The 13,570-nt window shown below is 41.4% G+C and overlaps 4 protein-coding genes across 5 annotated transcripts; 1 reads left to right on the forward strand and 3 right to left on the reverse strand.

The window, feature by feature from the left end:
- Nucleotides 1-44: 44 nt before the first annotated feature.
- LOC131271666 (organic solute transporter alpha-like protein) lies at nt 45-1,598 on the reverse strand. The gene is made up of 8 exons (XM_058273174.1): nt 1,490-1,598; nt 1,275-1,426; nt 1,099-1,205; nt 902-1,027; nt 701-797; nt 480-605; nt 281-407; nt 45-209 (listed from the first exon to the last, which is right to left on the reverse strand). The coding sequence occupies exons 1-8, from the start codon at nt 1,596-1,598 to the stop codon at nt 112-114; spliced, it is 942 nt and encodes a 313-aa protein (XP_058129157.1). The 3' UTR covers nt 45-111.
- A 4,589-nt stretch (nt 1,599-6,187) lies between these two features.
- Nucleotides 6,188-7,534, reverse strand: LOC131259766 (uncharacterized). Its single transcript, XM_058261346.1, has 7 exons — nt 7,450-7,534; nt 7,234-7,385; nt 6,926-7,143; nt 6,765-6,861; nt 6,581-6,706; nt 6,386-6,512; nt 6,188-6,312 (listed from the first exon to the last, which is right to left on the reverse strand). The coding sequence occupies exons 1-7, from the start codon at nt 7,532-7,534 to the stop codon at nt 6,188-6,190; spliced, it is 930 nt and encodes a 309-aa protein (XP_058117329.1).
- An 869-nt stretch (nt 7,535-8,403) lies between these two features.
- LOC131259769 (protein SYS1 homolog) lies at nt 8,404-9,408 on the reverse strand. Its single transcript, XM_058261348.1, has 2 exons — nt 9,030-9,408; nt 8,404-8,963 (listed from the first exon to the last, which is right to left on the reverse strand). The coding sequence occupies exons 1-2, from the start codon at nt 9,198-9,200 to the stop codon at nt 8,646-8,648; spliced, it is 489 nt and encodes a 162-aa protein (XP_058117331.1). The 5' UTR covers nt 9,201-9,408; the 3' UTR covers nt 8,404-8,645.
- Nucleotides 9,409-9,467: 59 nt separating this feature from the next.
- Nucleotides 9,468-10,557, forward strand: LOC131259770 (protein archease-like). 2 transcript variants are annotated; one of them, XM_058261349.1, is made up of 4 exons: nt 9,468-9,597; nt 9,756-9,836; nt 9,907-9,931; nt 9,990-10,556. In XM_058261349.1, exons 2-4 carry the CDS (start codon nt 9,782-9,784, stop codon nt 10,381-10,383), a joined length of 474 nt encoding a protein of 157 aa, XP_058117332.1. In that variant the 5' UTR covers nt 9,468-9,597; nt 9,756-9,781; the 3' UTR covers nt 10,384-10,556. The 2 variants fall into 2 exon arrangements, with proteins under 2 accessions (XP_058117332.1, XP_058117334.1); XM_058261351.1 differs by lacking the exon at nt 9,468-9,597 and adding an exon at nt 9,664-9,680 and having other exon boundaries at nt 9,990-10,557.
- Nucleotides 10,558-13,570: the final 3,013 nt, after the last annotated feature.

Raw genomic sequence — 13,570 nt, forward strand, 5'->3', positions numbered from 1 at the left:
AACATTGAAACACAGAATTGTTAAGTCAGCATATTAGGCTGTGCTATTCTTCGTAATATCATTGGTAGATTTTTTTCCAAAATCCGTTTAGCAGGTTCCATGTTGCATAGCTTATCCTTGTGCTATTATCGTAGAAGGTGATTTGTAGAGAAGCGAAGCCCAGAAGGACAGTACCACCATCTCGAAGCAAAGGCACAGTTGAAAAACAGCTGTTAAAAAGTATAAGAAATGAGATTAAGTTTCGTGCAATGGTGAGAGGAACAATTTTTACGTTACTTACCATTCTTTTGAACCTGCAGTGTGATGGGAAATTCGCAGTCGGATATACTCTTGCTTACGATAACTCCAATTATCAGTGGCTGTATCCGGCAGAGAATCAATACGGCTTGCAGGACAAAATATTTTCCCTAGAATTTTACGAACATATTTTCATATTTTTCCGTTCAAATTGTAAAATGCTTGGTGTGATCTATATTTACCATCAATTTAAGATCGGAGTAGAGCGGTGCAAGCATTCGGACGAGAATGTTCAATCCCCACACTCCCAACAGGATCGAAATGACGATCAATGGCACAAAGTACAGGATAATGCGGTTAAAATTCGGCTAAAATTAATTTCAAAAAAATTGTTGAAAGTTAACATATAATTAACTAATCTATCTTTGACAAAGTTTTGTGGAAACCGTCTCTTCATACTTACGTAGTCCTCGACAAAAACTACATTTAGCGCCAAGAAGAGAGCTGTTTGTACGACCGGTAATTGCATGATAAGCATTCGTACAAAAAGCAATCGATTTCTGCAAGAAACAAATACCGTTATTATCACCGTCCTCGATCGTACGAAACCCGGGTAAATGATAACCAACGTATCAGTAATTACAGTCGTGTAAATGTCACTTACTTGGTAACGGAGGCTCGTTTGAAAAGCGGTACGCAGCAGCACAGTGGTGGTGTTCGCAAGGAAAATGTCTGCGAATCGGTTGATTTGATAAGCGCATCCTCTCCGTTGACATATTGCATGCAGAGGCTTGGTTTAGGGGTGGAAAAAGAAACATTTTAGTATACTACCACCGGCATCCACTTCCGCTTCCAACTAACCCGAAGAAAACATATGCGCAGACCATGAAGTAAACGTGCATTACCGTGTCACACAAGAAAAAGGCACGGGGCACCGCGATGGACACCACGGAAAAGAGGGTTATTAGCTGCAAAAGGGTGGGTAACAAAATGGTATTAAAAGGTAATTGGAACGTTCCATCGCAAACATCACTCACGGGGTAGATGCTAAGCAGTAGGACCGATTTGGTTTTGAACTGCTTCGGCGTCCGATGGAGGATATGGTAGGCATTCTTGAAGAAGATGCTTATCGTTGCAATACTCAATACCACCGTGCCAACGATGATCAAGGCGATTGGGTAGTTCAGGCCTGTAAATGACCGGGAGGAGAGTTAAGCAATGTCATTTTTACACCATCAATTTAGTCACATACCATCGAGGTATTCCTGAACCGTGGGAAGCTTGGTGGTGCATTGATCGCCTGTCGTTACATTTGTTGGTGATAGCGACTCATCGCTGTACATCGATCCGTTAGTATCCATTTTTGTAGAAAATTCTGTAAACTTTATAAGAGGTGAAGTTTTTTTAAATGCGTATTTTGTTGAATCTCAACGGTTTCTGTTTATTTTTAGCATGACTTTTTCTTTCAACACTCCTACCCACGTGATCGCGTGACGCAAGGCGAATGAATCTTGAATCTCTTCTATTAATTTCAATAAAACCCATCTTCCACCGGGATGAAAACTGCCACTTCTCGATTGACCGATGAATGCAATGCGCCGTTAATTAACGAAGTGCGATATTCTTCAGCCTTTCATCCTTCCGTACGATCGCAGTTCATTCCAAGGAGCCAATCTTCTAAATGTTCAGAATACATTGGGGGCGATGGAAATTTCTTCCGTGTGGAATATGTTATGTTACGGAAGCTTGTTTGAATCATATCACAATCATTGTGTTGCAAAGGATCCTTTACTCAAGTCCTTGGCCAAAGCCGGTGGTACATGGAAATTTACCCACTGAACTAGATATAAAAGAAAACGCTCGCTCTACCGTGACCCTGTCTTCGTGCTACCCATCACCGGTGAAGCAATAGAGCATGAGGCTAAACACACTATTTAGCAACAGCATGTTGCGGTGTTCACGGCAAGGTGTTATATTTGAACGCGAAGCCCAACTTAACCCGCTAACGAGCAAACTCCCGCACCCGCTTGTTTGTCTTTATTGTGTCAATTTAACCGATTTTACTTTTTCCAAATGTAATGCCACTTGTTTTTTTTTTCATTTTCCAAATCCTCATTTTTTCAAGTGCTTTCTGTGTGCTTTTGCATGCTGCAATATGAGTGGCAAACATTGGGCAGAAAAGTTTCTTGTAACTGGCTTAGGAGGTCATTACCACCGCAACTTGCAGGAAATTCAATTTATGTTCCTTTGTTGAATCCCGTCCAGCTTGAGAGGATACCGGTTTTATAAAGCAGTAAACGACCTTGTGTTATAAGAAAGAGTTCGTGTGGTGTCTGTTATGCTCTTTATCATTGTTTTTTTGGTCTCTGATATATTTGTACCCATTTATCACTTCATTAGCATAAGTATGGGTAGTGCAAAAAAGTGTACGAAAAAGAGACAAATGAATGGAAAAAGTACATAATTATAAAAAAAATTAATTCAACACTAAAATGACCATAATCTGCTGCTTCGATGAACATTCATCAAGTCTGATTTATCACATGCTGATGATCGTTTAAAAAAGGAAAAAAATGTTTCGCCATGATACGGGTAGGGAGATATTATTAAGATCTCCACAATCGAGCAGGAAAAAGGAAAACGAAAAGCCTGAAGAACAAGCGAAACATTATGTGACCCACGGGGATAACGGGGTGAAATAAATACCACGGATTTTTCATTGACGCAACACCCGGCGACCTCATCCCCCGCCAGGCATGATTCGTGTCGTCAGGTGCGCTGTTCGATGCTTCCCCAAGTCAAGGTCGTCGCGTCCGAAGCGGTATTTTGCGTATAGCTTCCGAACGCGTACTTCCCGTGGGCCATGAGTAATATCAACATGTATGCGCCACGGTCGATTTGGTAGGAGGGCGTTGCTGGAATCGTGACACGATCGGTCGCACCGTCGTTCAATGGCAAAACATTGGAAGAAGCGCGCATAAAGGCGCACAGCGACCTCCCAAAGGTCATCTAATGGGCCGTTCCGTGGCCGGTCCTTCGTCGGTGGCGTACGATGTTCTTGAGCACTGTCGATTCCATAAATTAATTCCTTCACCGAAGCGCTGGCATTTGTGACTGAAGTCTTTTTATTTCTTAGCTTTGGAACTCTTCTTCGCGTGTAGGTTTTAAAAATGTAGCTGGAAGAAATCCTATACATTTACTAGGAGTTTCGTTTAAACTCCATCGAACGATCGAGAGACGGCGATGGGTGACTTGGAAGTTTTCAGAGTTTCTTCGTTTTCCCACCCCGTTCCAACCGGGCGCGATCCCAACCCGTGCGGCAGGCTTTTCGGGCTGGTGAAGCTGTTTCGAAAAATCAGTGTCAGTGTCTTTTTTTTCTAGTTTCGTGGCGTTTGGTAGCATGGCATTTACCCAACGCCACAACCTTGAAACGATTCGCGCTCGAGATATAAAGAAGTGGCGTTAGATAGGTGTTGTTGGCTTAGCCGCTATGCTACATCGTATTTATCCAAGCGCGGACGGTTTGTGCAAGCTCTAACGCTCCGTCAGAGCTTTGATGCGATGAGGAATTTAGTTTTGAGGACATTGAAAGTCTCTTATGAAACTTACGTTTAACACGATGTAGTAAAATGTACACATCGAAGCATTTTCAAAATCTTTGTTACTATAACCTGAGCGTATGGATTTTAAATTGGTTCACAAAAGTGAAATTTAAAAAAATTGTACTTGTGGGAAAAGGTTTAGCATGTCCTTTTACACGCGATATACAATTTTTTTCTTTAATCAATTATGTGAAAGGAGTTTGTTCCTAATCCATCAAACACATGACGGTAGGATCAGGTTTCATCCTTGTGGTTCATCAAAAGCACGACAAACGGGAGCCATCACAATCCACAAAAACGGGAGTCTTGGCAAGTCTGCTCCATGATGACCTGAACCTTAGTTCTTTTCGTTTTGATTCATAAAACAGTACGAACATTTTTTACTTTTGAAGCACTATCTTTGAATCTATGTCATTAATCATCCCGCGGCGGCCATATGGTAGATGTTGGATATTATTTTTCCATCAGTTGCCTAGTTGACAGAAAACATGCATTTGTCGTTGGTACGATTAGGTCGATTGCATAATTTATCCGCACTCGCGTTGTCCCACAGATTGACCGGTTCACCTCCGTTGGCTTTAATAACAGGTGTATCCGTCTCGCTATCTTTTGGTATAAAATTGCGGTCCAACACTGGCCGAGACAATCATAATTTCCCACCTTGCGTTAGTCTGTTTGACCATTAGATTGGATCGCTCATATAGCGAGGGCATCGAAGCGAAAGTGTATGCCATAGCATACCACCATCGGCGAGATTACTCAACACGGTGTGTGGGTCATTTGGGGTCTGCTCCGAAAGAACAACGGCGGAGCACGTGCAACCAAATGTAAGCTGTTGGCCGCGGTTGGATGCAAAGTTTGCTGGCGCACACGAAGGGGAAAAACTGGCTTCCGTAGGCTCACTTTTCTAACACGCGGTTTAAGCTGGGTGTTAGCGGATCATGCTTAGATAATACTGAATCTCTGTGTCCCTCTGTACAGAAAAAGAGCTTTGAGGCGGCCAGCATCCACCATCCACCAGCGCCAACGGTTGCATGATGGATGCCGGGGAAACCCGTTGTGGCGGTGGTTTGGAGACACACTAACGATCGCTTGTGTGGCTGCTGTTTGCGCCTTCAAACACACCGAGCTCTTATGTCATCGTCTTCTTGATCGCGCCGAGATCAACAGGAACACAACGTCCTCTTGTGCGGTTACACAAAATATTTCAACCACGGTACACCGTTTCGAGGGTCGGTAAACACTATGTAACACTAAGAATGTTTGAATAATATTTTTTTAAATTTTCACTTCAACACTGTCTGGACATAGATTTTTCGTAAAACTGCTTCAACTCACCAATTGGAAAGGGTGTTTATAACAAAAGTAATAGAAAAATAAGACCGAAAGCACATTAGCTCTCCTTGTAACGGATGCCTGCGAAACGCTAGATGCCCTGCTTCGACGACCGTGCGGCATCAGCACGAATTCGCAATACACCGAACCGGATCGTGCGCGACTTGGTCAAAGACTGTTTGCTGCTCGCGAGCTTCTCGCCGATCAAACCCCGCGCCACAGTACCATTGAACCGTGTACGCTAGAAGCATGAGACTATTTTAGTACACACGCTCTTTTTTCCTTCTTCTCTACGCTCATGTGCTCATCATCATAGTAGACCGCGGAGTGGAGCTGCTGTTTCTCAACGTGCGATCGTCAACGAGCTGTACGGCATGGCGTCCATCTCGCGTGGTCGACCCGCGGGGTTGCGCGGGTTGTTTGCAAACAATGTCGAAGCTCCCGCAACGCACGGATGTACGCTGGCACGCTCGACTGTTTACTCATCATCGTCAGGTGCGCCTTTTTTGGGTTGTACGATAAGCTGCCGGTGGTTTTTCCTACCTTTTGCGTGGGAAAACATACCTATGCAACATGATTTAAATTTTTTTCGAAGCTTTCCATTTCAGTATCTTGTCTTTTATTGTTTCAATTGAAGTTTCGCAAGTTAACAAAAGCAAGTTAAAATGTCGTTTGATTTTCCTACACAATTTTTCAACTGACATATTTACTAGTCGCGATGTTCAAACAACCCTCTAATTAAAAAAGGAACATATTGTTTGAGTATCCTCTTTCACCTTTATGTAAATTCTTAATGATGCACCACGATGCACACATTGGTTAGAAACATATCAATCCACGTTTGTTCAACTTATTATATGCAAATAGGATTATACTTGAAGCTGCACGCCCATTCCTTTTACAGCTGATTGGGAAAAAATATTATTTATTTGTACTAAATTATTCCGATAACATTTTATTCAAATAGATATCCTTATGTTCTGAGGCTGTGCTCAACAAACGCTTTATTTTAATTATGCCTCAAATCCATCATTTTGGACTCCTGCCTTCTTCTGGATAGTTTGCTCTGCCGTATAGAATTTGTAGGAAAATACCGTCACAAGACCAACCTGGACAAGGATGATCATTTGCTTTAAAACTGCAAATAGAAAGAATTTCGTTTTCAAATCAACGATGCGCTAATAAACTTCAGGTGGGATTTTTAATCTTACTATTAAAGTATGCCTTCGGTTCCCCTGCAATGGTGCATTCGAAGGTCATGAAATTGTAGATCAATTCCAGTATGATGATCTGCGGTTTCGTAATGAGCAGAACCAACTGCAGCAGGAAGAAGCGCTTCTGCAAATTGGAAAACGCTGGTTAATGAAGTGAAACACGTGGAAAGGTCTATCAAAATCGAAACTCACAAATATAGGATTATCCGGATACAACGGTGCGACCGTTTTGATGAACGAAATCGACGATACAACGTAGCACACGATGGATGCAATGACAAACGGTAAAATGTAGTAGAACACTTCGAAAAACAAGTTCTGTGGGAAAGAAAATTTTAAGTTCGGTTTCACATGGACACAGTGAAGAAAATCATACCTTGTCGAATGTGAATATGAGAAGTTGAATACTGGCCACAATGCTGTTATAGATCGGAAACTGTAAGATGCCGATTCGGATTGCTTCCAGCTGTTTTCTGCAAAAAAAAAGAATAGAACATGCATTTATGGACCCTATTTTGCCCTACTTTTGAAACTTACTTCCGGTCTAGAATGATTCGAAAACACGGACACACTTGCGGTGCATCCAATTGCTTCGATTCGTACAGTGCAATGATGACCGAATCTCCTCCAACCGACTGTTTTAGGTAACGGAAAAACACCAATATGCACCAGCAGAACGCTACGAATGGAACGATGTCGCAGACAACGGCCACATGTGGCAGCAATAGCGCCAACACGCTGAACGTGACCACGATCTGCAAATAAAAATAAAGCAAGTGAGATAAAATGTGTCCCGTTTGCCCAGACAAGGCTGAATGGCGTTAAAAAGTCGCCCCAAAGCTTACCAAATAAACGGTATTTGCAATCATTAGCACCATCACTTGGTCCTTTCCCGTGTGCTTCTTAATCAGCCGGATCACTCGAACGAAGACGAACGTTACCCACAGCCAGATGATACACCCGACGGTAAGTGACAATTTCAACGCAAGCGAGTATTCTGGGCAGAAAATTGCAATTAATAGCCACAGTGAATAGCGTGAGGAAAACTCGGCACTACTTACCGCTGTAGTAAAGTTCCAGTGGAGGAAGATAGGTTTTGCAGGCGAACTTCTCCACTCGGGAATACTCGTCCACGGTGTTGGTCATTTTGATGCTAATTTTTCCGATCGTGGTGATGTTACTGTACGTCCGAACTACGAATGCAAAAGCAGCATGCGAAAGCACAATAATTGGAGCGTGCTAGCCGAATCTTTTATCAGGACCAGATAACAGATTCAAACAAACACTATGCCAATGATCATGAAGTGTGTGAATTGGGCTGGACTAGGAATGGAAGATTAAGTACATACGAGACCGTAAAGATAAGATCCTCAGCATTGAACTTGATCAAACACTACAGCTAATGCAGAGAACTTGTGTTTATCCGGTTAGTTCGGTTTATCTTTGAAACTGAAATTTATTTTTTTTTATTGTATTTTAAAATTGATCGTCGAAGTGTCTTGTATTGAACTTCTTTAAGAAAACAATTTGAAGTTTTGTTTTGTATTTGAGCCACGTAGTAATTTTAGAGAAAGTCTCCTCAGGGGTATCCTGGGTGTTATCTTCACGTGAGAACCGAATTACTAACGGCGTTTTAATTGATTGATAATTTATTCTCCTCCTGCAACAACGGACCAACCCAGACTGAGCGGGCTTCGTATTCTGCAGCTTGTAGTCTTCTGCCCCCTTTTTAAAGCATGGCACTTATTTTCAACGGTTGAAGTGCTAAACGGCAAACAAAACATGTGGTATCAAAGTCCACAAATTTGATGTTTCAATTCTATATTTCTAGATCAAAGCGAAACCCAACGAATGGTCGACTGAGGGCTTTACTAACGCCAGTATCTTCTTTGTCGAAACTGTTTCCAAGGGAATTCTTTGCAAGCGGTGTTACACGTGCTAAGTATTGGTTTATAAAATATTTGAAAGTTTGTTTTTTATTACAGCCATTCCGAACTAATTCATACTGATGCACATTCTCATTCAGCTCTTTTTGTTTTATTTGTTTTGGATTAGTATTGAACAGAATAATTTAAAAATAATCTTACATAAAGTTCTACCTATAAAGCTTGCAGTGTTGCTACACAACATATGAACAGGAATTACCGGAGAACGTCCCTGAAGCCATGGCGTCTATTTTCTCTTTTATACGTTCCTCGGAGTCCACAAAGCTTTTGTCGAACGGAAACCTCAGTTACACAGCGGATATGGATACAAATTACAGGTCAACCTTGTTGTTTAGCGCCGTATAGCCGACCGGAATCTCCTTCAGCTCCGTTTTGAGACAGAGAAATTCGCTGCACACGCACATGAGCGCCGTGCAGACGGCATTCAGCATCCACCAGCCAATGGTCGATGGGAAGGCCTCGTTGTACCACCAGCAGATTACCAGGTGTATGACGTGGAAGGTAAAGCTAAAATCCAAGCACAGCTTTGTCCGCCGCACAATAAACCACAGCAACCCGGCACCGACTAGGGAGTTGAGTATGAAGGCGACAATAACCAATCGTCCACCGAGATCGGTTACGTGTATTTCCTGCGCGAAACGAAAGGAACGTAATTACCACACGGTTTTGCTTCATCCCAGCTGGCGGCAACTTACATGATACTCGAAAATATGATCCAAGGTATGGTTTGCTTCGGCAAAAAAGTCCATCACGAACATGATCGACCCGAGGCTTACGTACAAAAGTGCTTGCATTGCAATGATCTGTGTGATGAGCAGGTACGGGTCCCATTGCGTGTTGCGAAACGTTCCTGTTAGTTTCTTCATCCTGGTGATCCTGATCGAGTTCTGAGCAGGTGGCGTAGACAAGGTAATAGGCACATTCAATCGATTGCAGATCAAACCAGGGCTCTATCCGTAGCGAAAAACAATCATGACCACTAAACATTTACACACTGCACAAAGGATCGATTGGACAACATCTTGGGAAATCGAATGGAAAGTTGCGCTTGTTGTTTTCCGATTCCGACGACGTTTAATCATCCACGAAAATAATCTCTGCTGTCAAGAAAGCTGTCAGTTGTTCGTGTGTCAAAAGAGCGGCGAATGTAAACAATAGCAAATTTCAGTACCGGAAAAAATGCATGCTGCAAACGGTGACTAAACTAATTCTGCATATAAGTATCCAAATAGAACAGAACTTTTCCACATACCAAACTTTTTGGTGAGTATTCAAAGAATATTTCTGCGCAACATGTTTTATGCATATCATCTCTATTCCGCGGGTTCAGGAATTCACCTGTTCAGGTGAATCGGCACAATCAGTTCCATCCGTGCGAGAAGTGTTAATTGATCTGTTTTTCATCATCTTTTCTCTTGTAGGGGCCAAAGTTCGATAACGCACAAAAATGGAAGTAACGCTTGCAGCTGGTGAACAAGTGGTGCCGGAAATCAAATACGAATGTAAGTTTCTGTTGCCATGTGTAAAAATCGTTATTTCATGTCGTTTCGCTTGATTGTTGTTTTCCGATAGATTTGGATCATACGGCGGATGTACAGTAAGTATCTGACGGAGAATTGTGGTACTTGGAGATATAATGTTAATGTATGTTACAGACTGCACGCCTGGGGTGAAACATTACAAGAAGCCTTCGAGCAATGTGGCATGGCAATGTTCGGGTACATGACCGAGCTGTCCACGGTGGAGATAAAGAAGTGTTACCAGATCAAAACGGATCCGACGGATGATGTCGATAATCTTTTGTTTCGCTTTCTCGATGAGCTGTTGTTTCTGTTTTCAGCGGAACCGTTTTTAATTTGCAAAAAACTGGAGATAACCAAGTTCGATTTGGAGCAGTTTACGATCGAATGCAACTGCTATGGCGAAGAGTTCGATCTCACAAAGCATCCGCAAGGCACTGAAGTGAAGGCTATAACGTATTCGGCAATGAAAATTTATTCAACTCCAGAGCACGAAAAGAATGAAGTGTTTGTAATAATCGATATTTGAATAAATGTAAGTCGGTCAGCGTACGCTAAAACCAGTAGGGGTGGCAGAATTTTTATGTTAATCGTAATCATTTCATGATCTACGAGACCATCAAATTATAAGGATTTTCTGAGGAAGGAATTGTGCGTTTCAGTGCAAATAATTGGGCGATCGGAATAAACTGTTGAAATAGCAAAGGATTCCAACAGAATTCAATTTGATCGAAAATCGATAAAACTTGATCTACCAAATCAACCTTTTTGTTTCGGGATGTAGTTAGCTTAAGTTATAGTTATTAGAAATTCAATAATCTGGCCTATAAATTCTTATAAAATTTAAATGTAAAAATGTTACATGTACCAATCAAGTGTGGTTTGTTGTGATTTTAAAATGTCCTTTTAAATCCTTAGAAACCTGGGTTGGCCGTACAATTTACAGGTAAAATCCTGTGATATACTGTGGCAGTATACACGGAACCTTGCTGTAGGTGATACATCTGTCAAAAGCTACTTGCTTTGAGCCTACCTTATACTGTACTGACTTTGGGTTGAGCAAGCGGGTTGATCGGTTAGAATTAGTGATGGGGAAACAGAATCCCTACAGGGATTCGAATCTTTCGATTCAAATCCATTATGAGATCCGGATCTCCGAATCCGAATCCCAATCCGTCATATCATACATGATCATCCAATGCCGATTTTTCATATGTTGTGTTTAATTCAATGAATGGTAAAATCCCAAATGAAGCCCCCCCAGCCAAAATCGCTGTCGTGGCTACACCATTTGTGAGCAGATGTACCTTAAAGGTATGCAATTGGTGAAACAAATGCCGTTGTGTGAACCGTTTGAATTGAAATCTCGTTAAATTTAAGATGATTATTATACTGGAAAGGATGTACAACATAAATTCCCTCATGCATAACTTGCATGAGTGTATGAAAATTCGGCTACGCCATCAACCTAGGGGTGCGGTATGAGGGGGGCCCACGGACCCCCCTTATTTCACAAATTTATAACAAACTCCCTTTTTCGGTAGACCTAGCGCAGTCCGCTCGCTGCGCTCGCTGCGGGCGCGCCGCCGTTTCATACTCATTTTTTCACTCCGACTCATTGGTTTATGATGTCCATCTTGCTCAGTTTAACCGATTAGTTCAAATCATTACAGCTTCTAACGGAACATCAACGGTTCAAATATTCAAACTGAATCGATGTGCCACCTATTGCATAACTTTCAGGCGCAAACGTGGAAAAAATGACGACGATGCGGCGTCGGGGGGGCTTCATTTGGGATTTTACCCAATGAATGATTTACATAAGAATATCAGAACGGTTGACATTATTCTTCTAATTGTATTCAAGCAACACGAACAATCTAGTCCTTTTTGGGAACATGCAGACTAACAGATTTACCCGAGTTTATTCTAAAGCTGGTTGTAGACGTCACATATTAATCTGTACAGATTTTTGACGTCTACAGCTTTTCCTTTGCTCTTTCCAACATCCCTCCAGATATCGGGATATCTGGTGGGATGTTGATGACAGACGATGGGTACGAGAGAACAAAGGAAAACTCAAAAACAAGAAAGTACAGTACAGTATCTTGCCTGAACACAAATGCGCGTCTTGAAAAAACCTTTCATTTAAGGGATCAATCAAGAAAATCGGTTGAAAGAATCAATAGTTATTAACAAATTGGCAATTTTTTGCGTTTCAGTAATCGAGGTTTATCAACCTTGTTCCCGGTAGAGTGCTGTCTCTTTTCCACATAATTAGTTTTCGCAAAAACTAGAAACTATGGATGGATCCATTGCTGTACAAAGTTGTGTGTTTTGAAACGAACTTTCATTTGAGGGGTCACATGTGCAAATCGGTTAAGCGATCATGAAGTTATTAACAAATTTGTTATTTCAGTAGAAAATACGAACCAAGGTATCTGTACCTACGCCTCAGAATTTCATAAACTAAGAATTGCGGAAGAGTCTTTGTTGCACAGAGTTATCAGTCTTTAAAAGACCTTTCATTTGAGGGGTCTGGCGCTAAAATTGGCCAAGCCACTAAAAAGTTATTGAGAAATTAGTTGCTTTAGCCATTATTTACAGTTGTGACCAAGGTTTTTGAAGCTCAACGAGCATAGCGGAACGTTGATTCTGACCAATATAAATACACACGATGTAAGGTAGCGAAATGTAGAGCATTTTGACGTCTAGACTGTAAAGAGACGAATGACCGAATAGGTCAAAGTCTCTAAAATTAATAAAAAAAAAATAGTCTAGACTGTAAAAAATCGAAAAATAGCTTTTGACAGTATGCTGCTACTCAAATTTGGCGGGAATCGTCCTTAGAAGATAAACAAACAACAACGCTTGAGAACCAAACAAACCGATTCTTCAATTGCTTTTATTTTGCTCTCATGGGAAATGTTTAAGAAGCCGTCAGCTGTAGTGGGTCACCGATTTTTCGACCAAATGTACAGTCTGTTCTCGAGTTACGCGGTTCTCGACTTAAGCAAGCCGTAGACGTTACATATTAATCTGTGCAGATCTTTGACGTCTACAGATTTTCCTTAGCTCTTTCCAACATCCCCGAGATATTCGGGATATCTCGAGGGATGTTTGACAGACGATGGGTACGAGAGAACAAAGGAAATCTGTAGACGTCAAAGATCTGCACAGATTAATATGTAACTTTTAAATCCAGCTTTACGCGGATTCGGAGATACGCGGTTTTCAAAATTTGACAGTAGATTGGGTTTATTACATCGATTTAAATTCCTGAGATGTACAACCACACGAAAAAATGTGTAAATTACACATTTGCATAACTTACGCTTTTAATTTCGTTTGTTGCAATTTATGTAGTTTGAATACGCTTGCATTGCATTCATATTAATAGACAAAGAAAAATTTTGAATATTCTATGATACATGTACACAATAGCTCGATCTCTTAACTCCTAATATAAACTATGTGTCAAGCAATATTCGAGATACGCGGAAATTCGAGATACGCGGATTTCTGTGGAACGCAAAAACCGCGTAACTCGAGAACAGACTGTATCGAAGTTTCACCTCACGTACCTTCTGGTTACTTGCATAGTTGTTTACATTCTATGCTGTTTATCACCATGCTGTCAAAAGCCACGGTTGCCATTTTCTAAAAAAATACCTCCTGAAAAGTCACCTATTCAGTATTTAATCATCTTGATTCTG

The sequence above is a fragment of the Anopheles coustani genome, chromosome 3 (genome assembly GCF_943734705.1).
Source record: "Anopheles coustani chromosome 3, idAnoCousDA_361_x.2, whole genome shotgun sequence".
Classification (NCBI taxonomy): Eukaryota; Metazoa; Arthropoda; class Insecta; order Diptera; family Culicidae; genus Anopheles; species Anopheles coustani.

What these genes read in the sequence shown, in the direction of transcription:
- LOC131259769 (XM_058261348.1), bottom strand. Translation starts at nt 9,200, where the DNA reads ATGAAGAAACTAACAGGAACGTTTCGCAACACGCAATGGGACCCGTAC. An exon ending in ATCATATTTTCGAGTATCAT is followed by an intron (nt 8,964 to 9,029) that starts GTAAGTTGCCGC and finishes CGTTTCGCGCAG; the next exon opens with GAAATACACGTAACCGATCT.
- LOC131271666 (XM_058273174.1), bottom strand. Translation starts at nt 1,598, where the DNA reads ATGGATACTAACGGATCGATGTACAGCGATGAGTCGCTATCACCAACA. An exon ending in AAACGAGCCTCCGTTACCAA is followed by an intron (nt 798 to 901) that starts GTAAGTGACATT and finishes TGTTTCTTGCAG; the next exon opens with AAATCGATTGCTTTTTGTAC. An exon ending in ACTCCGATCTTAAATTGATG is followed by an intron (nt 408 to 479) that starts GTAAATATAGAT and finishes GTAAAATTCTAG; the next exon opens with GGAAAATATTTTGTCCTGCA.
- LOC131259766 (XM_058261346.1), bottom strand. Translation starts at nt 7,534, where the DNA reads ATGACCAACACCGTGGACGAGTATTCCCGAGTGGAGAAGTTCGCCTGC. An exon ending in ACTGGAACTTTACTACAGCG is followed by an intron (nt 7,386 to 7,449) that starts GTAAGTAGTGCC and finishes TTTTCTGCCCAG; the next exon opens with AATACTCGCTTGCGTTGAAA. An exon ending in TTGCAAATACCGTTTATTTG is followed by an intron (nt 7,144 to 7,233) that starts GTAAGCTTTGGG and finishes TTTTATTTGCAG; the next exon opens with ATCGTGGTCACGTTCAGCGT.
- LOC131259770 (XM_058261349.1), top strand. Translation starts at nt 9,782, where the DNA reads ATGGAAGTAACGCTTGCAGCTGGTGAACAAGTGGTGCCGGAAATCAAA. An exon ending in GCCGGAAATCAAATACGAAT is followed by an intron (nt 9,837 to 9,906) that starts GTAAGTTTCTGT and finishes GTTTTCCGATAG; the next exon opens with ATTTGGATCATACGGCGGAT. An exon ending in GATCATACGGCGGATGTACA is followed by an intron (nt 9,932 to 9,989) that starts GTAAGTATCTGA and finishes TGTATGTTACAG; the next exon opens with ACTGCACGCCTGGGGTGAAA.